Below are 25,665 nucleotides of genomic sequence, written 5' to 3' on the forward strand. Positions count from 1 at the left end.
TGCTTAACCAAATTACACCATTTTTAGTTCTTAAATGAGTGGCTTTTTTTCTACACGAGTCGTCATGATATAACCGAGGCCATGTGTCCAGGAATGCCAGTCAATGAAATATTTCACATAACTAGAAATCTTTTATTCTAAGCCAATACAAAAAAGGACAGCTATCGATTAAGTATTTATATATAACACATTTTGACGTGCTAAAAGAAAACATGCACATTTAACAATTAAATAATATAACTATCTGAGAATATACTCCAAACATTCAAGTTACATTTTGCTGTTTCTTTATTAAGTTTATTTTCAGTGATAGTTTGATTTAGTTGAATTTAGACACTGCTTAAAAAGTGGGAAAATGTTAAGAACTAAAGCAGTACATCACAACAAAAAATATGAACTATTAGTACTAATTCAGGACACATTCTGATCATGGAGTGCTAGAAAAGACCAGTGAAACACAAGGTTCTCCTAACAGGGCAAGTCAAAGTGTGTGTTGTGACAATGGCTTGTGGCTGTGTCTGAAGTTACTTCCTCAAGCATGAAATTTGTGTTACTGTTATGCTTTCTAGTAAGTAAAATAAAGTCGTTATCTTAAATGTATGGTAATGAAATCACATAATGCAATCATTCACATCTGTCACAGCCATGACACAAAAATGATAGAAAACTAGAAAAAATAGTGAGTTTCAAGGGATGAAACAAGACAGCTCAAGCTTGAAAGTCCTATAATAAAGAAACATTAACCTTTCACAATTTGGTCAGATTTCTCTCTCAGAGAAAGAACACATGATGACATTTAAAATATCAGTCCTCTGCCTCCTGCTCCTTAGTGTCAGCAGCATGTTCACTGTCTTCTGAGTAATTCTCGTGATCGTCTGAGTATTGGTAACTTTCATCAGAATAATGGCAATCATCCCCAAGACAATCCTTCTCTGTGTGGTGACTGTCTTGGTAATTAGACGAGACCTCGTCGCTTTCCTCGTCTGCTCTTCCTCCCTCCTTCTCGGCTGGATCATCCACATCATCATCCAGGAAGACTTTCCTATAGTGAACTGGTTCATAACCCAGGTCTGCTTCCTCAAGGTCACTAATTATTAAAAGAACATAATGAGTAGTGTACCGACTACTTATTAACAGATAGAATACTGAGTTTAGTAAGTTTGTAAGCGTCACAGATTTACCTCTGCTTGCTCTCGCTGGATGGAGACAATTTGGGTGAAGATCCTAATTTGCCTGCTTTACTGCTGATAAACTCCTCTGTCACGTCACATCCATGCAGGGTGTTGGTGTAGTGTTTATCTGCAGCCTGTTTGGCATTCCTCTGTTACAGCAGGACAAATTCAAACTATTAGAATAATTAAAGATGTACTGTAAAGAAGGAATATGTTCTACTTAAAGAACATATTCCATTTAATTACTTAAGAAGTAGTAAAGAAAGTAATATAAGTTAATGGCAGTCACAATTTTTATAAATATCATAAAATCATGATAAATTATGATATTTATGATATAACTCGGTAATAAGCAATAGTCATATGAACAAAAAATATATGATCATGAAAATATGGTGATGGAATAGGATGATGAACAGGTTGTTTGAGATAGAAATTCAAACTGTGGAATAATTCATATTTTTGTGCTGCTGTCATTTTAAACAAAAAGTTTACTTTTTTGACAAGAAATGCCACCTTGGCAGGACCCTGTTTTTGGGTACTTGTGTATGTGTGTGTGTTAAAATGTGTTAAACCAGGCCGGGTTTAACCTGATTGCTGTGAAACAGCTGTTTCACCCTCATTCAACCCCAGCGACTTTGAGTGACCAGAAGTTCTCGCCTGCCTGACTTTCACCTACCGGAAATAGCCCCCTGACTGTAACCCCTAGCCATGATCTTGAACTTCTCCCAGACCCATCAATAAAGTCATTTCAGAGAGGCAGGCTCTCGCTTCAGCCACTAAGAGACTGTGGGACAGTTTTGATCTGAATTTATGGCCTTCTGACGAGTTAAGTACGCAGAGTTTTTGAAATCAACCAAGACAGCTTTGCAGACTTTGCAGAAATACACAAGTCCTTACCAGCTGCTCCACAACTCAGTCTTGCTGGTCCCCTCACCACATTCAGGCGTATTCCCACTTACAACATTGCTCTTTCAGATTTTTTTTAATAAAATGCCAAAGAGCCATTTTTAACCTCCAGTAAAGAAGACTTTGCATTCATTTGGTCCCCAAATAAGGGTCCAATGTGGCATTTTTGGTCAAAAAAGTAAACCTTTTGGTTTAAAATGATAGCAGCACAAAAATATAAATTATTCCACAGGTTGAATTTCTATCCTAACCTCCTAAGACCCGAACTCTTCCACGGCATGCATTTTTGATTTCTCTTTGATATTTGGGCTGATTGGGACCCAATGAATGTAAAAACAAAGAATGACCAGATTTTTTTTTTTACCTGATTTTTGTTTCTAAGAAAAATGAGAACCACATATGAGGATATTTGTTTAAAATTTCGATAGAACAGTAGCAGCATAATGTCCTCGTAAGTGGATATCAGGCCCTTGTAGAGCAAAATTGAGTATTTTGGTCTAAATAACCCAAAATGTGATGTCCACATATGTGGACGCAGGTCCTAGGAGGTTAAACAGCTTATTCATCATCCTATTCCATCACCATATTTTCATGATCATACATTTTTTGTTCATATGATTATTGATTATTACCGAGTTATGAAATATTATAATTTTATTATAGTCATAAAAATGATGACTGCCATTAATTTTTATTACTTCTTTTATTACTTCCTAACTCATAAATCGTGGACGTAATTCACTGATTTGACATAGGGTACCAAAACCAGCAAAGAGAGGGGGAGAGAGAGAGAAAGTATCATAGTGATTGTCATAGTGTGATATTATTTTGTTGTTGGATACAATGTTTGTGTAATTATCAGTAGAATGAAGGAGTGAGGAGAATAGAGGGAGGGAGAGAGAGAGAGAGAGCGAGAGGACACACGGATTGTACAAGAGTGTGATAAGATAAGATAAGATAAGATAAGATAAGATAAGATAAGATAAGATAAGATAAGATAAGATAAGATAAGATAAAGACTTCATTTATTCAAAGGGAAATTCTTTTGTGAAGTTAGCTGGAAAAACAATAGTTATATTTCACCAAAAAGTTGAAATGCATTTAATGGATGCTTTGTGTGCTTTCCAGCAAGAAAAGATTTCTGCTAACATTTTACACATGAATATTTACTGCTTGGCTTCTTTGTAATTGTTCTTTCATCAAATTTAAAGCTATTTCGTTCTAATTTCCCTCACATTTTTAAATCTTTAGAGGCACATATATATCGTCATGATAAAACCCAAATGGTGTAGTAAAAGATGAAAGACAGCAGGTTTGTCATGCAGGTGATGATGTGATATGATGTGGCTATGTAGTGGTTACACAATCACCTGTGCAACTTGCTCCAACAACAGTGGCCTTCCCTTCACTCTCTCCTGCATTTCTTTGATCTCCTGCTTGTATTCCTTCCTGCGCTGAAGATCCTGTTTCCTATAAACATAAGAGTGCAGTGGATCATCTTTCTCATTAAAGAACATGGAAAAAGAAAAAAAGTGCATTTCCTTACTTTAAGACAAATATAAAACTCAACTTGAATGTACTGCATGGCCATAGGAACTTGCAACCAAGCGTTTCTTGCAAAAACCTGCTCAGCAAAGCTTAGAGTGAAAGTAGCGCTGTTTTCAGCATACCTGAACTCTTTGAGCTTGTTTGGATGGGTCTGTGAAAGAGCTAGGTGGGGGTCATTGGCCTGGGCACGTTTCAGAACTAGCCCCTGCAGCCTCTTCTCCCTTTGCATCTGCCTTTCCCTCCACCGCTCTTCCTCCTCCTCAGCCTTCTTCCTCTGCTGCAGCACCTTCCTATTCAGGTAGAAAATTTGGTCATGGATGTAGGAATGTTTACAGGTAGTGCAGGTAATTAAGCTTATGGGTGCAAAAACAAGCTATATAAGTGTATTTGGTTATAAGGGTTGCAGGGGAAGCTGGGAGGAGGCCTTCTTTTTAATCACGGAAGACAGCTGGTGAGGACTTTGTCTAAATGGGACAATTCACTGTCTCTACTAAAATGATGGAAGTTTTTGGTGCCCTAAGGTGGTACCTCACGGCCTCATGGCGCTTTTTTGTGGCATCTGTGACTTTGGCAGGGAGGACCTCCAGGCTACCTGAGAGGGATGAACAGAGGCTTGAGTTTGGCGTCCGGGTTGGCCCAGGGCTGATGTATGGCCAGCGCAGTGTTCGAGGGCTATTCTGCTCCTTCTCGATATCAGTCAGGATCCGTTCCCGGTGTGAGGAAATCTGTGATGTCCTCAGCTCAAATGGTTCACACGCAGTCGCAGGCTTTATCTCTTTTCGTTTCTCCAGATGCTTCTGGAAGCGCCTATAACTGGCATTGAAATCTGGTACCTCTTTGTTTATCTGCGGCCTGTGTGAAAAGCCATCATCCCCCCCGACTCCAGCTTTGACATCTTTGCGATTCTTCCGTTCACTGAGCCGTCGTTTGAGCATGCTCGGAGGCATGGAAGCATTGTGAAGCATCTCCTCAGCCCTCATCTGTATCTTGATAGACCGATACAGCTGCTCCTCTTTCATCTGCTCCCCTGATGCTGCTATGTAGACAGACTTTGGCACAGGCTTGGCCTTGAAGGGTTTCACTTTCTCCTGATCAGATGGTTGCAGGTGACGTAGTTGTCTCTGCTCCTTCTTCAGCCGCTCCCGCTCCAGGAAGCTGAATGGCTTCTGTATGGTCCGGAGATGCTGCTCTTCTCGCTCTCGCATGGCTCGCCGTCGTTCCTCGTTGCGCTCTTGTAGCTCATCATAAAGTGGCAGGTGAATGTGTGCAGGTACGGGGCTGGCACGGAACTTCCTCTGACACTCTGTCAGTTCTTCCAGTTGCCGTCGCAGCTCTATGTTTTCCAGTTCAATCTCTGAGCGTGTCTTTATGCCTCGCTTTCGCTGCTCAGCCTCACGTAGTGTCATCTGGAAAGGTTTTGGGACAGTTACTCTATCTTTCCGGTGCTCCCGCTCTCTATCTTTATTCCTCTGTTTCTTGTGCCCTGTTCTCTTTTGTGGTTTATTTTGGTCACTTGTTAGACTGCGCAGCGAAGCAGAGGACAGGTGGGCATGATAGGGGGACAGCTTAAAGTCCTTCCACATATTCTTGATGTGCTCTTTGGGGGAAAACAGTATGCCTTTTTCATCATTGTTGCTGGCAGTTTGATCTTCATCTGAGGAGTCTGAATGCCCAGAGACCCATCTGAGTTCAACAGCAGAGTGAGACTTCCTCAAATGACAGTGTGAAGCTGTAGCAGTAGCATGAACCCACGGCAGTCTAAAAAAAAAAAATAGAAGAAGAAAAAACAAACTTGAACAAAAGTCATCAATAATAATACCAATTATTCAATTTATTAGTTTTGTTTAAGAAAATGCTGTGAAAAATGTCATTCACAATTTCTCAAAGCTTATTTTGTCCAGTCAGCAGCCCAGAATCTAAACAAATAAATTCCAACTATATAAAAGCCTCATAAAATTCTTAAAATTGTCAAAAGTGTCAATATCACTGGTTTATTGTTGGATGCAAAAGTTGTGTGCTTTTCTCTAATCAGAAAAGGACTATGGTCACAGGTTCACATTTGCATAGCTTCACTATATGTTTTATGGGGTTTTTGTCTGTTTAGTGTTGTTCCAAAAATTCTTTACATACAGAAAGACAATGAACAAGTGTTTAGTTCCTTACATAATATTGAACAAAATCCACCCACCTCTGCCTTCCATCCATCACTGTCATATCTAATGGCTCCATGGACTTGAGCTGCAGCTTTTGGCGATACATGCTCTCCAGCTCTGCCATGGTGTGCAGGTGGGCCTTCTTCAGTTCCTCCAGCTTGCTGTAGTACTCCTCATTGGAGAAGAAGATTTGACTGAGGTCGAGGCGATCTCCTGCTGCTCTATAATTGTTTATCATGAAAGGGCCTCCTGTCCCAGCGTAGTCCTCATCACAGTAATCAGAGCCTGAGTCCTCATACTCCATCTGAAATAGTCACAACAATCTCATACTGCAATCAGCAGCCATTTTATATCTAAATATAATAAGTGACCAAAATACACTGCACTTATACACTGCCCTGCGACAGACTGGTGACCTGTCCAGGGTGTACCACGCCTCTCGCCCTATGGCAACATGGATAGGCTCCAGCCTCCCTGCAACCTTGCATAGGTGGAGGAAGATGGATGGATATGCTGTTCCAGTGTTGGATGCTTATGTTAAATATGATCAAAGTTAATAATGAGTCATAATAACAATAAAGAGGTCAGGTAATGTACAAGTAACCTCTGTGAGCCACATGAGATGTTTCCATTCTCGTTTTGTTTTTGGCTCTGTGTGTCAGTGATAGGGGATATCCTTATCTCACCAACACTTTTACTGTGGGTTCAGATGCTTCTTCCAGCTGCTGTTTATCTCTTCAATTTGCAAACGGCAGCAAATCATGAGAAGGTTTGCTGGCTTATTAGGGAGAGGAGCTAAAACAGCTTGTTTCAGACAGAGGATGGACTGAGGGGCTGTATCAAGTCCCAGTATAAGATGAATAGGTAATATCTGAGTGTGAATCATGCAAAGCTATTCTAGAAGAGTCCAAGAGGCAAAATACAGAGGTGGAAATGACCAGAATAGGTCATCATTAGATAACTTTTTGAACAATATATGTTTGGATTCAGTATATTAAATGTTGCATGGAATAAATATACGAATTGTGAAGCTGTCACGTTCATCCATTTCATGTTCCTACATCTTCAAACATAATGGCTTAACCACCACTCATTGAGCACTCCTCCAGGACTAAGCCTATTATGCTGTCACAGCAGCGACACTGACCATATGTTGAGGCACGACAGGCAGACACACAATTTACATCAGGTGTCTGCCTTCACAACTTTTTACTAAATTATCAAGATCCTTGATGGAAGAACAGCAGAAGATGAGTGATTTTAGGATTATACACTAAATGTGACATCTGATAATGTGGCTGAGATGGAAGTCCACAAATAGTATGCTAAACAAATTAAACAGATCAAATCCCTTCCACCACACAGGCTGACCTTAAACTGTCAACGGCCTGTTGGAACCAGATCAGAAACAGTGTGTGGCTTACTTCACAAAGTAAAGTCTGGATAATAATGGAGAAAAAAAACTTTAAATACAAATAGCCGATTCTACTCTGTTCAGACAGACAGTTTAAACTTAATATTTAAAATACAATGTCTCAAATTGTAATATGTCAAAGATCCCAGTAACAATAAATGTAAAGGTCTGTATAGAATGACCGGGGGTCTATCTATGTTAAATTACTATTACTAAATTATTATTATTATTATTATTATTAAAAATAAATTTTAACAATTGTCGGAACAATAAATTACTTTTTTTGCAGGATTAAAGTATTTACAGTGACTTAGTCTGCAATTTTTTCTCCAGCATGTAAGTAATGCACTTTCTGTGTGGATTTTCCTCCACCATTGAGGAAAAGGAAACATCTAAATTAACTATCTGTAAATTAACCAGAAAGCTACGGTTCATGTCAGTAAAAGGGGGCTGGCAGGCTGATTATTAGGGGATTTTTAAACAAAAGGCAGGTGTTGTAATTGATAATCGGAATCTGTACACAACAATTAAAACTCAGTAAAAATTACCTCTTTCTCGTAATCCCGGTTGTCGACGTGACCTGTAACCATGCACGGCAGGACTCTCTCGCGTTCATACGAAGCTAACGGCGCTTTGGTGTGCGGGTCTACCGGCGTTTTCAAACATGAAGTAACCAAAACGTTTTTCCGGTGAGCATTTGCCATGTTTTTGTAAATGTTGCTTTTTATTTATTTATTTTTTTAAGTTGCGTCACAAAATCACTTGTAGTAAGAGTACTCAGTCGAGATAACAAGCTCGCTCTCTATCCACATGCAGGTAGCAAGTGAAGTCCTTAGCAACAGAGAAGCTTGGTTGGGAGGGAAGTGACGGAGAGTGGCAGGAAATGAAAAGCCTTGGGCTCCATACAAATTAAAAGCACCAGAATTTGTGAAACGAATAGTTGAACAAAAAAAATAATGTTGCAATTGCCTTAATGTATTGATTAATACTATGACATAAGTTATGGATGTGGAAAAATTAATCCTCCAGAAGTACCCTTACTCACAAAATTGCAGTACCCCAAAATAAATTTTAAGTCTAAAGATATGGTTAAATCTTAAGTACTTTGCATCTGTGATGCAGATTACTTATACAAATTAGCTAGAACAATACATGATTATTTTTGAGACTTATGTTCTTGTCTGCTTTGCGTGATGGATATTTAAAAATAATTCCTTTTATTTGATTCAGTGGTGAAATTTAGCAGTTATTGTTATTCTTAACTGTAATCTTCAGTGTGCAAGTTTGCTACTTAGACATATGACAGGTATCTTGCATGCTCTGATTATACAGATTAACAGAAACAAGACAAAAGGCCAAGATGTAAAGGTTCAACTTGCTTTAAAAGATATAATCACACAGACAGGGAATGAATGTCAACAAAAAAAAAAAACAAGTTGTTTTTTTTTTATTAAATTATGCAACGTAACAACTACAGTGGAAATCTGAACAGAATGGTGTTAACAGAGTCCTCTGATCCCTTGCAGTGTGAGCAGGCTTGGTGACAAAACTCAATGGACAGACCTATCGGGTGTTCACCTGCAACAAGAAAACACATTTCCACTGGTTTGAACTGTAATCTAATAAACTCAGATTTTGCAAAAAGCCAAAGGTAGTATACAAGAAATTATCTTAAAATAATTTCACTTTAAATGTTTAAAAAAAAAAAAAAAAAAAAAAAAAAAGATTAAGTCTTACCACATCATCAATCTTCAGGATGCTACGGACCGTCTCAGTGGCCAGTGTCAGTGCACTGATGGAGACCAGTAAAGGCTGCACCACCAGCTCCTCAAGGATGTTGGAGATCCCTCCCTGTTGCACATACAACAAATTGTTTGGTGTGTGTCTTTTGTGTCTAACTGTTCACATTTCAAAATTCATTTTACACTGACATTCAACAGGAAAAAGAAAATTAATGCACTAAAAAACAAAACAAAACCCCACAAAAAACAAACAAACAAGACAATAGTTTTATTGGAGAGCAACTAGAGAACATTTTTATTGGATAAGTAGCTTAAATATCTACTTCTGTTAGCAGTACCTTCTCCACAAAGTCAGGCTATGCTAACTTTAAAAAATAAATTAATAAATTAAAAGATCAACCTTGCGAACGTTGATGCCAGCCATCTTGTCTCCCTGTGCGTGTCTGTTACGGAGCTCCGTCACAGTGGAGATGGGGTTCAGGCCAGCGTTCTCGGCAAGCGTCGATGGGATCACCTCCAGGGCATCAGCGTATGCCCGCACACAATAGGCCTCCATGCCAGCCAGTGTGCGTGAGTACTCTGCCAGACGCACAGCCAGCTCAATCTCTGGAGCACCACCTCCAGCAATGAGAGCCCTGAGAGACAGAGAAGGCAAAAATGCAAAAGCCATTGGAACTGATCCTATTACTGAGAGAAATTAGGATCAAAATAAAATAATAACAACCAAAAAGACATTTTCAAAAAAAGAATACATCTGTTTGAATGCTCTCCATCAAAGTTGCTGAAGCAACCCATTGCGAAAATAATGGCGAGCTTTCCTAAATACTGTTCCTCTGTTTGTTACGCTCCTGCAGGATGCGTCAGTGCAAAAGCGCCTTTGTCAGAGGGCAATCGTACCTGTAACTGTATCTAAAGGTGTTCTTGAACAGTCCAACTTTGCCATGTGAGCCAGCATGGAGGGGTATGTTTTCAGGTTCGTTAAGAATTTTTTTAACAATGAAATTTACTCTTCAGAAATAACTGACTGACCTCTTCTTGACCAGGCAGCGGATGACACACAGAGCATCATGGATGGAGCGCTCTGCCTCCTCAATCACAAGCTTGTTGGAGCCGCGCACCACAATGCTCACCGTCTTCCCAGGGCTCGTGCAGCCTGTGATCTGCAAAAAGTGGCAAGCGAGGCACAGAGTTGTTTCAGCTCATTTTTTCCTCAGCTGCAAGTGAAACATTCTGTGTCCTTTAACTCAAAAAAAATCAACTGAGTTTCTCTGAGCAAAGACTCAACTGTACCTTGACTAGTTTGCCGGACCCATCCAGATTGACTTCCTCTGCTAGCTCTGCAGTGCCAAGCATCTCTGGAGTGAAGTGGTCGATGTGGGCGATGGGCTTGGTGCCAATAGTCTAAAGAAGGGGTGGGGGCTTCAGTTAAATGGTGTGCAATGCTAAACACAGTTGTCAAAACTAAATACTTGCTCACAAGTTAAAAGTGTACAAATCTTGTTAACTGATGACTAGTTTCCTATAAAATTTTAAAAAGTATAAAGTGCTGCCAAATGTGATGTAGATCTATATAGGTCCATTAAATACTGTGTGAAAAACAGAGAAGCCGTGGTTCATTTGACAATACTAACCTTGCAAATGAACTCGATATCCTCTCTCTCAATCTCCTTCACCACCATGATCTTCATTTTGTTGAGGAAGTGCAGGGCGAGGTCACTAAGAGCATCTCTGTTACATGACAGTTAGTTGTTAGTGTGACAGATGTTTCGTGTATCAGAAGAAGACTGAAATGCATAGCAGAGTGTGTTTTTCTCGTGTCCTTCGCTCCCTGCATACCTGAGGATGGATTTCTGGATGAGCAGCACGTTGCAGCCAGCCTTCTTAATCTGTTTTACCAAGTTGAGGATGTAAGCACGCTCCTCCCGCAACACGCGGTCCATTTGGGCGTAGTCTGACACCACGATCTGGTTGTCCATCTACATGCCCCACAAAAACCCAACAGAAGGTCAGAAAAAGAAGGCTTTTCCTGAAGGAATACATAATGGTTCACAAGAACAGCACTGACAGTGTTTTCTATCTACTGAAAACAATGTCTTCTCTTCTGTATGACTGGAAAAGGAGCAACGATAGCAGTTGAAGCAGTCAAAACTGTAGCAGCAGTTCACTGTTACAATCTGAAGCTGAGCATAAAAAATAAGGCAGAAAGGGTTTTCTTGTCAGCAGATATTCATCAAGCGACTCACATCAGTCTTGGGAGGGGACAGACAGAACTGAATAAGGCCAATTTTGGCCTTTTCCACTCGGGTCACACCAGTGTTGGCAACTCTCTGGGTCAGCACAAGGCCGTCTACCAGCTCACAGTCATCAATGGTGCCTCTAAACACACAACACACACGTGATTAAGCCTAGCAAAAATCAGAAGAAAGTGCTTAAATAAGAGTAGAAAAACAAACAAACAAACAAAAACACTCACCCAAGCTTCTTGATGATTTTGATGTCCTGTAGGTCGACACCAGTGGCTGTGGCTGGGTCAATGACTCGCATAACAGCATCCACACTCATGGGTGCCAGCAGGTTTGAATACTGTGACACCACCTTGGAGCACAGTGACGTGGTGGCACTGTTGAGCAGCGTCTCACGGTCACTCAGCTGCACTGGCTGGCTCATGCCCGTTAGCACCTCCACGCCCTTATCGACTGCCTTTTGGAACGACTCCGAAATGATGGTGGGGTGGATACCTGGCAGGTGAGACAAGTAATTAAACGGGCTCAATTGTGCTCAATTAAAGGTTCATGTTGTTATTCTTCAACTTTTCCAGATACACAGCTCAAAACGATCCTTATTTATCTTGTATTGGGCTTTAGCGCCATCTTAAGTTCATCTGCTGTGCAAAATAAGCCTTGCAAAGTAAAGGGAGTCAACATGTCCAGTGCGTGAATTCAAAATGCGCATAAAAACAAACTACAAGATACAAAAAAGACAGAAATAATTCTACTATTACTCTTAAAAAAAGAGAAAAAAAATTAAGCTGTAGCATCACTTTTTCGATTTTTCAATCCCCTAAAGCACTCACCTTTCTGCAGCAGCTTGGAGCAGGCATCCAGCAGCGCTCCAGCTATCACCACCACAGAGGTGGTGCCATCACCAGCCTCAATGTCTTGGGCTTTGGACAGTTCCACCAGCTGAAACACATTTGGTTCAGGCCATATGAGTTAATCGCCGAATTAACAACAGTGTTTGGTGTTTAACGAAGCTTAAAATTATACTTAGAAAGGGAGCACTCATAGGTCCGTTTTAGTTGCAAAGCTTCTGTGCAGGCTGCTGTAACGTACCATTTTAGCAGCAGGGTGGAGCACCTGCATCTGCTTCAGGATGGTGGCCCCATCATTGGTAATGGTTACATCACCCTTCTCATCCTGGATCTGAAACCAAAAACAACAGCCATCGTTTAGATACAGGTGTGATGAGGGGCCTGGGTAAAGCCATCAAATCTGTTCACTGACCATCTTGTCCATGCCTTTGGGGCCCAGGCTTGTTCTGATGGCATCTGCAACAGCTAACAAACAACAAAGGATGAGAACACAGGTAATAACCAAGTCAAGCAAATTCCACTCATCTTGTCTTGCATTTTAAAAAACAGAAGTGAGGACTAATATTCAAGCTTCTTCTTGGTAAGCACAGCATATTCATGTTTATGAACTAATGAAAACATTTCAGTATCAATATCATTGATATAGCAGGAACCTCTATGTTGTACATTACCTATTAAAATCAAAGGGATCTTACTGAAAACTACAAACATGCGTAATCTAGTTCAGCTGACAGCTCAGCAGCATTACAACCCAACAATGAAGAGATTGTGCTGAATCATTAGCATCCTGTAGCAAGTGCTCAGTAGTGCTCTTTTTGTTTTTTAATTAAACCCTCAAATTATTATATTATTATTCATGTATTAATTTGCTTCTTTTAACTAATCTGGAAAAAGTAATACAAGCACCCATAATGGTTTATTCAACATTAGATAAAGATGTTGGATTCTTGTAAACTATTAACTGACCATTATCTGTTATGGCCGCTGTATTGTATTTATATAGCAAAGAAACGCCGTCAACTATAATGAATGAGATTTGGACTAGGCGGAAGGTACCGTCTATAGGACCAGGAATAACGGTGCCCAGCAAACAAGCAGAGCAGGTTGCTGTACAAACCCTGAATCCCATATTAGCTGCTTGATTAACTATGATTATATCAAAATACCTTTGGCGGCAGAAATGTTACTATAGCGAATCTGCGCCGGTTTGTCGCGGTCCACATACGCCCCTCCTTTGTTTTTGCCTCCGTTGGAAAGCTTCGGTGCTGCCATCGCTTCAGGCATCTTGACTTTATAATCGATGGGAAATGTTTAGGGGAGTCTTCAGAGTCAGACTAGTGAACTCCGGCGCTGAAACACCACAGTTCGGCTTCGGATGGACTCAGATTAAGGAGCCGATACCAGCACCCTAGTTAGAAGCTTCCAGATCGCCGGGTGCTGCAGCAGAAGGAAGGACCCGGCTGTCAAATTACCCGGCGCTTGGAGATGACGTTTGCAGACAGTAAAGATTGAGTATAGAGAACCCAGAAGTTATTGATTAGGGTTTACTGTAATTTATTAAAACAACATTTTTATCCATGTGATATCAATAGCATTTGCTATCACCTATGAACTTAAGTTTAGCCCTCGTCTTGTTGCGAGAGGCAAAATTTTATCCTGAAGCTTCTCCTCTTTTGATTAGTTTTGTCTGGAAGGGCTCAGACTACAGGAAAGGGACCCTCTATCGACGAACGTGCCTTACGAATAACTGATCATCACTGTTCATAAAAAACACTGTTCTGTCAGGTAAGTTTAATTCTGCTGTCACCCATAAGAGGTTGTGTAGATTGTCTGTAGATTATTAAAACTTGTTAGCTAGCTTAGAGTATCAGAAAATTGAAGTGAGCCGTGCTGGAGCTGCAGTTGTTGGATTGCACAGGCGTGTTTAAGATGATTAGCTGCAACAGTCGTTTTTTTTGTTTTTTTTACACAATCTCAGTCTTCCGATGGCACAAAATTCTTATAATTAATAGTTTATGGTTATTTTAAGATGTAAAACTTTTTATTGTTGGTTTATATTTTTTGTTTTGTTGTTTGTTATGTGTAGACATAGCACTGGTTCACCCGTTGAGTTGGGAATATTTAATAGATCCGTGTTAAGTAGCTTAGCAAATAAACATTGTATGAACATGGTTAGGTTCAAAGGCTGGACTAAAAATGCGAGAAAAAGCAGCCACTGCCCAAAGAAACACCTTGAAAGCCTTTCAGAAAATAACTGAATAACTATTTTTCGAGATCATTTTAAAAATTACAAGACGTTCTTGCGCCTTGGGTACAAAATATACAGATATTTAGGAGTGGCTCAAGAGTTTTGGGCAGCACGTTAGAAAGCTAGGATCAGTGCACTCTGGGAAGATGTTAACGCTTCCTTAAACATATTTGCTGTGGGATCTGGTGAGATGGAAACTGCTGGTTTGAGTATCTGTTCAGACGCTCACACGTGCTCTCTCTGAGATTTGGGGGAGGGGGGGGGCCTTTAATGTGTCTTTTTTCTTTTTTTTTTCTTCTGTTTTTTTAACACTATCTCTGACAAACATACGTATAACAAACAGGAACATGACTGCACAAATATTTGGAGCACTAGGTCTGAGAACAGCTGTGTAATGGCTCTCTACAGGCTGAACAACAGTCACAGATCTGCACTGTAAGCCTGTTGATGCAGTGACAGACAGCTGTTCTCCCACTTCCTGGAGCAAAAGCTGTGTTGCCTTTTTGTGTGTCAAAATATGCCAGACAAAATACTTCTCTAAAACAAAATGTGAAAATGTCCAAATGGTGAGAAAAAAAACTCATAGTACTTACAGTAAAAGTAAAATGAATCAGTTTATTATCTAACTGGAAACTGTGTGTTTTAACCATAACCAGGAGTTTCGATGTTCTCCCCTTGTTTGCGTGGCTTCTCTCTGGGTACTCCAGCTTTTTCCCCACAGTCCACAGACATCCAGCTGTAGGTGTGAATGTGGGGTGTTAATGGTTGTCTGTGTCTCTGTTAAACCTGCATCAGGCTGGTGACCTATCCAGAGTGTACCAGCCTCTCGCCCTATGGTAGCTCAGATGGCTCCAGCCTGGATGGATGGTGTTTTAACCACAGTTAGATATATGCATGCTTATTAAACAAGATTATTTTCATGTGGTTTTTCATGCAGTTTTTTCTGTCTGTCTTTCTTTCTTTTTTTAATACACCTTATAATAAATATCTTGACACATGCTCAATCATCCAGGTGAGTAAATCCCAAAAGTTGATTCTGTTCATCTGGACGTAACGTTTTCAGTGGGAGAAACAGAAGAACATCATATCAAGAAGACCCTGAGTAAATGTGGTTATCCCAGCTGGACATTTGTCAAAGCTGCGATGGCACCCAAAGAAAGCTCCAGCTGATCCAGGAGAGAAGGACAACTGTTGCCTAAGCAAAAACCCTTAGTGATCCCTTATGTGTCAGGGCGTATCGGAACGGCCCAAATTTCCCCTTGTGCAACAATTAAAGGATCATTCTATTCTAACAGCTGAGATGCATTTTTTTCTCAGCACTGCATCTCTGTGGCTTTTAAACCCCAAATCACACAACGCCAAAAATTGGTCCACCCCAAGGATCGTGTCCCCCGACACAAACAGAGTAACATAGTGTACGCTGTTAAGTGCCAGGAGGATTCCTGTGATTTATACATCGGGGAAACCAAACAACCTCTGGCTAAGAGGATGGCACAACACAGAAAAGCCACCTCGTCAGGCCAGGACTCTGCAGTCTATTTACACCTACAGGCCAGTGGACACTCTGGATGTACACAGGGAGGAACGCTGGTTTGAGCGCGGAGTCAAGGAGGCCATTTACGTGAAAAGGGAAAGACCATCTCTGAATAGAGGAGGGGGAATAAGGGTACATCTGTCACCATCTTACAATGCTGTGATTGCAGCCATTCCCCAACTCTCTGTGATGGTACTCATGGTCTTTGATCAATGGTTATGACAGTTTGCATAAATAATGATCAAGGAACTGAGCTCCCAGCCCATTGTTCATGCAGTTTTCAGTCATTGTGCAAATGCACTGTTTATAAGGTTGGGAAACCTGCAGTCAGCTGAGACTGCAGAAGTCACTTGGATGAGTAATGAAATATTTCTGCCACTCAAAACGCTGCGTCCAGGTGAACACAATCAACTTTTTGGGACTTGTAATAAATAACACACAGTATTTACAAAAGGCAGTTAACATCTGCAACATTTTAAGACAGAATAGCCATTTATCATGCCGAAATGTTCATGGTTCTCCTTTTGCACTCTGCAGTCATGCTGCCCCTGAAGGAGAAGGATAAACCAATCATCCAGAAGTTGCTGTCAGCTGGCTGCTGCGCTCGCTGTGTCCTCAGATTCTGCTGCGTGAGTGTGCAGGCGGCCTACCGGAAGCAACCAGAGGTGAGGCTCATGCTGCAGACGCCGCTTTTATACCTGCTATATTCTTTAATCGTCATCTTGTTTAGAAATTATTTGTTGGTTTGTTTGTATCGTGGCTTATGCAGAGAGTTACAAGGAAGAAAAGATTGTGAATACTTATCTTCTTGTTTGGGGAATGTATGCTCTCGTTGTCGTATTCTACAGATTTCGTCAGTTGCATTAGTAAATATGTCAAAATACATGAAAGTTCTAATTGCATTTTCTTCGACCTGACACAGGAAACACTTAAAGAACTTCAAATTTTCATCAATGATACAGAAAATGATAAATGTCAAGATTCAGTAGCTCTAGACTCCAGAGATGATTACAAGTCCAAAGATGCTGCAGAATCAGAAACATCTGAAGACCCTCCCAATAAAAGAGCAAAACTGGAGACCAGTATAACTGATGTTCAGTCAGAAGAAGAGGCAGCCGCTGTGGTCAAATCAAAGGATGGGGACTCACGTGTATGTGTGGTGTGTTTGGGAATCCTGCAGGGACTATGTGGTACAACCCAGGCGATAAAGGTGTGTGCGCTCGACAGTATTCACTGTTTCCATTTACACTGCCGTCAGTGTTAAACTGCTGTTTCTGGTGTGTGTTCACAGATAGCAGAGGCAGTGAAGGCTGGAAACTACGAGTTTGACACACTGGTGCTGTCTGTGTCTCTGCCCGCTCAGCTCTGTGTCCGCGAGGTCAGTATGGTTGTGTGTGTGTGTATGAACCATGCTTACATATTTTGTGAGGACCAAAAATTGGAATGGTACTATACTTGTGGGGACAAAGTCAATTATGAGGATAAAATGCTCGTCGCCACGAGTTTGAAGACATTTTTTTAGACTTAAAATGTGGTTTTAGTGTCAGGGTTACAATTAGGTTATGGTTAGAGTTAGGCTGAGGGTTAGGTGTAGTAGTAATAATAATGATGATAACACATTTTATTTAAATGCGCCGTTCAAGACACCCAAAGACACTTAACAGTAGAGTAAAAACACATAATAGAACAAAGAACAATAAGAACAATATAAAATACACAATAAGTTCACAGTGAATAAGCAAACTTGAACAGAGAATCAGTGTTTCTTATATTCGGGGTAGAGAGTTCCACAGGCTGGGACCAGAGCAGATGAAGGCTCTGCTTCCCATGGTGCTGAGGCGGAAAGAAGGCACAGCAAGTGCAGAGGAAGATCAAAGTGAGTGGGCAAAAGAGGTAGTGCTTAATAGGTCAGAAAGGTAAGCAATGTTATGAAGGGCCTTGAAGGTGAACAGAAGAAGCTTGAATACTATTTGGAACGTCACAGGGAGCCAGCGACGTTCCTGAAGGACAGGAGTGCTGGTAGGAGGGGTTCTGGTAATAATGCAGGCAGCAGTTTTAAACCAGTTGAAGCTTATGGAGGGATTTTGGAGGGAGACCATTGTAGAGATAATTACAACAGTCAGTGCAGGAGGTAACAAGACTATGAACAAGGATTGATAGAAAGGGGTTAATTTTGCATAGATGGAAATAGGCAGAATGGGTGAGATCATTGATGTGTGATTGACGTAGGAGACGAGGTGAAGAAATGTGACAGTGTTGACTTCCCAGCACAAGTTAATTTGAAACAACCATTACTTAAGGCATTTTTGATGTCAACATTCTAACCTTTGTGGTTTTTGTGGATTTTTTTTCTGTGTCCTTTGAGTTTTGGGTAATTGAGATGGATGTCTTGGTACTCGCAATATCGTCCATTTGGTACTTCACAGTTTTTCACGTTATAAGTTCATTTTCCCGGCATTCATACATATCTGTAATATTTTCACTGGATGTTCATTTGTATTTATTGCTTATGTAAAATATCTGCGCACTGTTTATGACAATTTCTTTTAAAATACTGCAGCACTCCTGTTGGCTCTACGTGAAGAAGGAAGTGAGGTAAAGTATTTGTCACCTACGTTTTGAACATCAGTCGATGTACAGTCAAGAGTCACAAGGAATCAGATGTTTAATTTAATATTTTCAGAGAAAAGGGCTTAGTGCTCGACAAGGACGATGTCATCCAGGTCAAGGAGGCCTTCAAGTGGATCATGCAGGGCATGGTTACCAAGGAGCTGGGGGGCATTGCTGTGGTTACCAAGGTCAGCCCGTTTGAGGTCAGCGTGGAGTTCACTCATCCAGAGACAGACGCTGACTGCCACTTCCTGTGAGTCCTGAACTCTTCAAGATCACATGAAATTTCTGAAACAGCTCTTGGTGAAGAACATGAAGTTGGAGGGGAAAGGAAATATTTCTGAATTGCTAACATAAAAAATGACCAGTAATAATTAAGACATATCCATTTAATTTAGAAAAATCCATTAGAAGGATTCACAAATTCCCTGAATTTCAAAAGCTAAACTGATTTTAGATTAAAACAGGAACAAGATGTGCTCTGAGTTTTGAAATGTAAAAGATTTATGGGTTAAACAATGTCCTTTTTACAGAGCTGCAACATGTCCTGACTGCTTCAAGCCCACCAAGAACAAACAGGTGAGGAAGCAGAGTTTATCCTTCAAAATAATCAGGACGACTAGTTTGTCTTCATAATTTAATTGAAAGTTCAGTAATAATGTATACTTTATTGATCCCTGTGGGGAAATTCCTCTCTGCATTTAACCCATTCACTCAGTGAAGCAGTGGGCAGCAGCGTGTAGGGACGGTACTTTGCTCGGGGGTACCTCAGGGTAGCCGTTTAGTGGATTCGAACCCCCGACCTTCCGATCACGGGGCCACCACTCTACCTACTGAGCTATCCCTGCCCCTGTGTGAATCTGTATCTTCTCTCTGCAGTCTGTGTTTACTCGGATGGCGGTGGTCAAAGCTCTGGAAAAAATACCCGATGCCAAATTTTTGAAGTAAGGATCCTCTTCATCTTTAACGAGTAAAAAGTTCTATGGAATGATTTTGAAATGACATCTTTTATTCCTTCATTTCCTTTCTCCAGGCACTACCCCTGTCCTCCAACGCAGCCTACCAGCAGTTGCAGCCCTCAGGTCCAGTGTCTGCACGTGTCTGTGTTTGTGGCAGGTGACGTAGGACATTAAGAACATCTGTTTGAAATGTTGTTGTCTAAAACTGACAGCATAATAAATAGCATAATGATGTCTCCTCGTGATGTTTAGGGAGATACAACAAGTTCTGTCGCAGCCTACCTCAAACTCCCTGGGTGATCGATGGAGAGAGGAGGATGGAGTCTTCAGTGGAGGAGTTGATCGCGGCGCCTATCCTCTCTGCCTTTAGAGCGGATGGTGAGACCACAATCGCAGCTTAAATGAAGACAAGCACAGTTTTTGGGGGTGTTTTGGTTTAGTTTGGGAGCAGGTTCATTTTAAACGTGAGCCAGCTTGACTTTTAAAACCAGAGATTTTGTGACACTTTTTCAGTGAGCAGATTTTAAACTGTGTAATAACTATTGTACATTTATTCATGTTTATTTATATTATTACTGTTTTTTTTTTTTTGTTTTTCAGCACATGACACGTGACTTGCCGTAGAATAAAATCTTTATCTCTGTTTTCGGGGTTGCAGGTTTTAATTTCTCTTCATCTGGCAGAGAGGATGTGGATGTCAGGACTCTTGGGAACGGTAGGATTTTTGAAACTTTAAGATTTTGTCAGTTGTGAAGATTGAAGAACTGTTTATTTTATCGGGTTCATTGGTTCGATTTGGCAGGACGTCCATTTGCGATGGAGCTGCTGAATCCTCACAAATCCAGATTCAGCAAAGAGCAGATGAAGCAGCTCCAGGAGGTACAGATGTGTCCTTTCACTCCGTCCATTATTCTGCAGTCACTTAGTTGCTGAACAGAAGGTCTCAGCAGCAATATAAGAGTTTCCTTATTAAGCCTGTTTTACATTATGAGAAATGTTGCAGTGACTGAAAATATTTGAATTCAATCCCTGGGAATCTCTTCTCCCTTAATTATTTTAATTTGTAATATTTTACTTCAGCCAAGAACATCTTAAAACAGTTATTTTCTTTCGTTGTTTAGCATTTTGTTAAAATGAGTTAGTCCCTGCATTTGATTTGAAATATGTTAAAGTTGTATATAAGTAGGAACTGACTTTATTGCATAGTACTTTTTTCTTTAGAGCATAAACTGTAATAAAAGATGGACATGGACACCTTAACATCAGGTATTGGTTTTGGCATTTTGAAGAGTTGACATTAACTCTGTGTAGGTTGCCATGTTAGGATTTGGAGCAAGAAGTGAGCTTATTTGGATTAGCGTTGTTGCTAGCAAGCTTGATTATTGCTTGCTCATGTGACCCTTTAATTAGCACTATGTAATAGGAAAAATATGGAACTTAAGGTACCAAAACAGAACAGAATTGCAAACCTGTTGGACAGGCTGTACCACACAGCAAAAACCTAGCAGAGGGGGTCAGTTCAATCAATCAATCAGTGGTGGTAAGACCTATCAGATCAGTTATAGCTACCTGGGTTTACCACACCTGTCAATCTTAGCCACCACACAACTATAGAAATCAATAATAAATTCAGATGGATTAGATATTAAAGGCATTTGGGATCCATACATTCCATCCATACACAAGGTTGTAAAGGGAAAATATGTGTTTTGCACCACAGTGTAAATTTTAGCATTTTAACATGAGAGTTTGTAAATTTGCAGTTTTGGGCAATTGGCAGATCCTTTTTTTTCAGCCTCCTAAAAAATGCTTGTTTCAAAGTTAAGCTGACAGAAATGTGCGTTCACTGATGCAAAGACTTTAGGCCTGCTGATATTATTTTTATTTTGTTCTTAGACCATTAACCAGTCGTCAGACAAAATCAAAGTGAGAGACCTGCAGATTGTTACCAGGTGAGAAAATGACTCATTCTTGGGAAAACTGCATTTGTACAGCGACATCTCCAACATATGTGAAAGACTAAGAAAGTAGTCCATGTTTGCTGTGTGTTAAATTGCAGAGAGGCTATGAGTCGCATGAAGGAGGGAGAGGAGGAGAAGACCAAGTCATATACAGCTCTCGTGTGGACCCAGAAACCCATCCAGAGAGAAGACATCTCTTTTATTGATGACATCAAGGTCTAGTTGGTCTAATTCATAACCTGTTGAAATTGGAGTGTTTTAACACTCAAACATCAAGAATCAGCAGTGTGACTGTTGTGTGTCTCATCAGGATCTGACTCTGGACCAGAAGACCCCTTTGAGGGTTCTGCATCGACGGGCGCTGGCTGTCCGACAGCGAGCCATCCACAGCATGAGCACTCGCTTCCTGGACTCTCATCATTTCTACCTACGATTGAAGACGCAGGCCGGGACGTATCCTCACTTTAAATGGCACATCTGTGCGATGATGAATTATAACATTGCACCGGTCAGTCTGTTGTTAATTGAAACGATAAGCTAATAGAATATTTTACCCTGAATTTTATCTGAAACCTGCAGTGAGACAAAAAAGCTCCTTAATGCTCCGCCAACAGTTACATCAAAGAGTTTGTCCACGGAGACTTCGGCCGAACGATTCCCAACCTGTGCCAGCTGCTGAAGACTGACACAGACATCCTGGAACTGGATGTGGAGGTGGGAGAAAGTCACATCTGTAAAACAAATAATAAAAAAAGCAAACATATTGAATATCATACAGAATATAACTGTCACTGTCTTTTCTGGAAATGTTATGTCCCTAAATTCCTACTTGTTGAATATGATGTTTCCCTTCTCAGTCTGTGGATGTGGACTGGCCTCCCCCTGTGCCAGAGTGAAAGCTGCACTGCCACGCAGACGCTGCTCTTGTCCTGTTTCTGAGAGGATTCGGCTTGGACTGCACTGGTTCCATCTGCTGCTGGATTCCTGTTAGACCACAGTGCTGAACTGTCAGCAAACGGGTTCTGACAGTTGTGGTGAAGCCATGACGGTGCTTGGAGGAGAGGAAAACACAGTTCTCTCGGTTGGCTAGTCTGCTTTGTCTGGATTTATTTTTCATCTTCACATCATCGACTGTGAATCTTGAGTCTGAAGTAATTTAATAAATAATAGTGCCCTTGTTCTGTTTTGAGTTTTTTCAGGGCCAAGTGGACAAAGTAGTTTGTATGTAAAGATGAAAAACACGCTCCTTCTATTTTTGTGTACATACTGGTGCTTATTTGCTTTCAATTAAAGTGTATCAAAAACTATCATTTGTTCCTTTGAAGCAGAATGTCAAATAAGACAGGCTAATGTGTAAAATGTAGTTATAAAACCTAAAAAAGCTCTTAAACCTAAAACATTTTATTAAATTGTATTCTATTTTTTCTGTATTGATTTTGTTTTCTTTATTCTTTTTAAGCAGACTTACCAAATTAGTAGTGGATTAAAAATCAGATAAGGGTAGTATGACAGATGTATATTTTTAGTTGGAGTGGCTGATGGAGAGTTCGTTTGGATGCAGATGTGATGCTGGTGATCAGTCTGCATCACTTCCTAAATGTTGCTAAAACAAACAAAGGCAGCAGAATTTAAAACATACTTTTAAAGAGTTGGATCTTAAAGAAGAGGTCAGAGGTCCAAATAATGTTACAATTAGAATCTCCATCTCCTATGTTGTCAGTGCATGCTATGGCAGTAAGAAACATTTTAAATTGCTCTGTGTAGCATTATTAGGACTTTGACCTTGAAGGAGAGGTCAGACTACAGGACCACCAAACCCTCCCCCGCATCCTCTGATGTCTCCTTCCTCAACGAGCTCAACAACTTTTATGCTCGTTTTGAGCGAGGGAACCCCACAACCACAACCAAAGCAGACATGACGCCAGACCACCAACCTCTGACTCTCTCCCCCACCGATGTAGGAGCGGTGCTGAGCAGGATCAATGTCCACAAGGCTGCAGGCCCTGATGGCATCCCCGGGCGTGTTCTCAGAGCGTGTTCTGGGGAGCTTGTAGGAGTGCTGACAGACATATTCAACCTGTCCTTGGCCCACGCTGTGGTACCGGCCTGCTTCAACTCCACCTCCATCGTCCCGATACCCAAAAACTCCAACCCATCTTGCCTCAATGATTACCGCCCAGTAGCACTCACCCCCATCATCACTAAGTGCTTAGAGCAGCTGGTCCTAGCACACTTCAAATCCTGTCTCCCCCCCACCCTGGACCCCCACCAATTCGCATACCGCCGGAACAGGAGCACAGAGGATGCAGTCTCCATCGCAATGCACTCTGTCCTCTCACACCTGGACAACAACAACACCTACACCAGAATGCTGTTTATAGACTTCAGTTCAGCATTCAATACAATCCACCCCTCACAACTCATCAGGAAACTGACAGACCTGGGCATCAGTTCCCTCATCTGCAAATGGTTACTGAACTTCCTGACCAACCGCCCCCAACATGTCCGGCTGGATAACCGCTGCTCATCTACCATCACAATGAACACCGGTGTACCACAAGGCTGTGTGATGAGCCCTTTCCTCTACTCCCTCTTCACCCACGACTGCAGACCTGCTGATGGTTCCAACACCATCATTAAGTTTGCAGATGACACCACGGTGATTGGCCTCATCAGTGACAACGATGAGGCCGCCTACAGGGAGGAGGTGGATCGTCTGGCTGAGTGGTGCGACACAAACAACCTGCTGCTTAACACCGAGAAGACCAAGGAGCTCATCGTGGACTCCAGGAGGAATGCTGACCCACATCCACCCATCCACATTAAGGGGACGGCTGTGGAGCGTGTGAGCAGCTTCAAGTTCCTGGGAGTCCACATCTCCGAGGATCTCACCTGGACGACCAACTGCTCCAAGCTGGTCAAGAAGGCTCACCAGCGCCTCTTCTTCTTGAGGACTCTGAGGAAGAACCACCTGTCCTCAGACATCCTGGTGAACTTCTATCGCTGCACCATCGAGAGCATCCTGACCAACTGTATAACAGTCTGGTACGGGAACTGCTCTGCCTCGGACCGGAAGGCGTTGCAGAGGGTCGTGAAAACTGCCCAGCGCATCGCCGGAGCACCACTTCCTGCCATAAAAGACATCTACAGGAAGCGGTGTCTGAAAAGGGCTGGGAAAATCATCAAAGACCCCAGTCACCCATCACATGGACTCTTCACCCTCCTGCCCTCTGGGAGGCGCTACAGGAGCCTCCGGACTAAGACCACCAGGTACCGGAACAGCTTCTTCCCCACAGCTGTCAGACTCCTGAACTCTGCCTCCTGACATCTGACCCACGTTAACTCATGGACTGAACATACACACACCCACAATGGACAACTGTACCCTCAAACACAATAATAACATGGACTGAACCACCACTCACAACCACTAGCACTTTATATAGCGTCTTAACTGCACTACTGCATAGTTCTGTGTAAATAATCATACGATAATTTTTAATTCTACAAGTGTTTACAACTTGCATAGTTCCCATTTCTGTATAGCTGTATATCTCAGATTCTGTAAAGTTATTTATTTCATATTCTGTATAGTTTTTCATATTTATATCCTGTTCATATCCTGTACATAGCTTGTACTCACTACAGCCTGTACATACTTATAGTTATAGCATATTCATAACATACTTCATACCGTGTACATTATAACATACCATAATAGACCCATTTCTGTAATATACTCACATATCTATATTATTGCTAATATATATTGTAATATAGCTATATCACTAAAACACTTCTGGATGGATGCAAACTGCATTTTGTTGCCCTGTACCTGTGACATGTAAAATGACAATAAAGTTTAATTCTATTCTATTCTATTATTAACTCCGCCAGGAAGGTTAAGGTGCACATGAAAAACTGACTTTGATTTTAAAGACTTGATGATTTTGGTTTCCAGTGACTGTTAAGTAGATTTGGTCTCGGCAAATGACCCAGAATGTGTCAGTCGAGACTTTCAGCTAGAATATTCCACTCATCAAGAGTCCGTAGTTCATTTTAGTGAGTCCATCATTTCTGGGGCAGCATATTTTAGCTCTTTTAAGTAATTCACAGACAAAAAACCTGAAGCCACAGATTATCTACTAATCTTTACTGCAAGTGGTGTTTTTGCAAAAAAAAAAAACTTACTTTGTTTTACATCAAGAAGCTCCTGGGCAGTTTCAATTTATGAGATTTATTATTAAGTTTTTGTACAGCAGATAGTTTGATATTAGAAATGTAATATTTGGCTTTTTTAAAAACTATTTTGTCTTCCATGTTA

General features: G+C 41.1%; 3 protein-coding genes across 4 annotated transcripts; 1 reads left to right on the plus strand and 2 right to left on the minus strand.

Moving 5' to 3' along the window:
* Nucleotides 1-155: 155 nt before the first annotated feature.
* fam161a (FAM161 centrosomal protein A) lies at nt 156-8,418 on the minus strand. Its single transcript, XM_080880253.1, has 7 exons — nt 7,745-8,418; nt 5,818-6,086; nt 4,158-5,387; nt 3,752-3,919; nt 3,452-3,551; nt 1,182-1,321; nt 156-1,087 (listed from the first exon to the last, which is right to left on the minus strand). The coding sequence occupies exons 1-7, from the start codon at nt 7,898-7,900 to the stop codon at nt 805-807; spliced, it is 2,346 nt and encodes a 781-aa protein (XP_080736379.1). The 5' UTR covers nt 7,901-8,418; the 3' UTR covers nt 156-804.
* A 187-nt stretch (nt 8,419-8,605) lies between these two features.
* On the minus strand, nt 8,606-13,473 carry cct4 (chaperonin containing TCP1, subunit 4 (delta)). The gene is made up of 13 exons (XM_080880260.1): nt 13,196-13,473; nt 12,442-12,494; nt 12,271-12,360; nt 12,012-12,120; nt 11,412-11,676; nt 11,182-11,314; nt 10,775-10,914; nt 10,570-10,666; nt 10,229-10,339; nt 9,968-10,098; nt 9,339-9,573; nt 8,934-9,047; nt 8,606-8,774 (listed from the first exon to the last, which is right to left on the minus strand). Exons 1-13 carry the CDS (start codon nt 13,311-13,313, stop codon nt 8,760-8,762), a joined length of 1,611 nt encoding a protein of 536 aa, XP_080736386.1. The 5' UTR covers nt 13,314-13,473; the 3' UTR covers nt 8,606-8,759.
* Nucleotides 13,474-13,615: 142 nt separating this feature from the next.
* pus10 (pseudouridine synthase 10) lies at nt 13,616-22,771 on the plus strand. 2 transcript variants are annotated; one of them, XM_080880259.1, is made up of 17 exons: nt 13,616-13,814; nt 16,349-16,476; nt 16,734-17,021; nt 17,103-17,189; nt 18,372-18,406; nt 18,495-18,674; nt 18,955-19,000; nt 19,301-19,365; nt 19,455-19,537; nt 19,633-19,758; nt 20,039-20,095; nt 20,183-20,259; nt 21,277-21,332; nt 21,440-21,557; nt 21,652-21,849; nt 21,956-22,055; nt 22,199-22,771. In XM_080880259.1, exons 2-16 carry the CDS (start codon nt 16,351-16,353, stop codon nt 22,025-22,027), a joined length of 1,614 nt encoding a protein of 537 aa, XP_080736385.1. In that variant the 5' UTR covers nt 13,616-13,814; nt 16,349-16,350; the 3' UTR covers nt 22,028-22,055; nt 22,199-22,771. The 2 variants fall into 2 exon arrangements, with proteins under 2 accessions (XP_080736385.1, XP_080736384.1); XM_080880258.1 differs by having other exon boundaries at nt 21,652-21,794.
* The last annotated feature ends 2,894 nt before the right edge of the window (nt 22,772-25,665 follow it).

Source organism: Rhamphochromis sp. 'chilingali' (genome assembly GCF_963969265.1).
Source record: "Rhamphochromis sp. 'chilingali' genome assembly, chromosome: 4".
Classification (NCBI taxonomy): Eukaryota; Metazoa; Chordata; class Actinopteri; order Cichliformes; family Cichlidae; genus Rhamphochromis; species Rhamphochromis sp. 'chilingali'.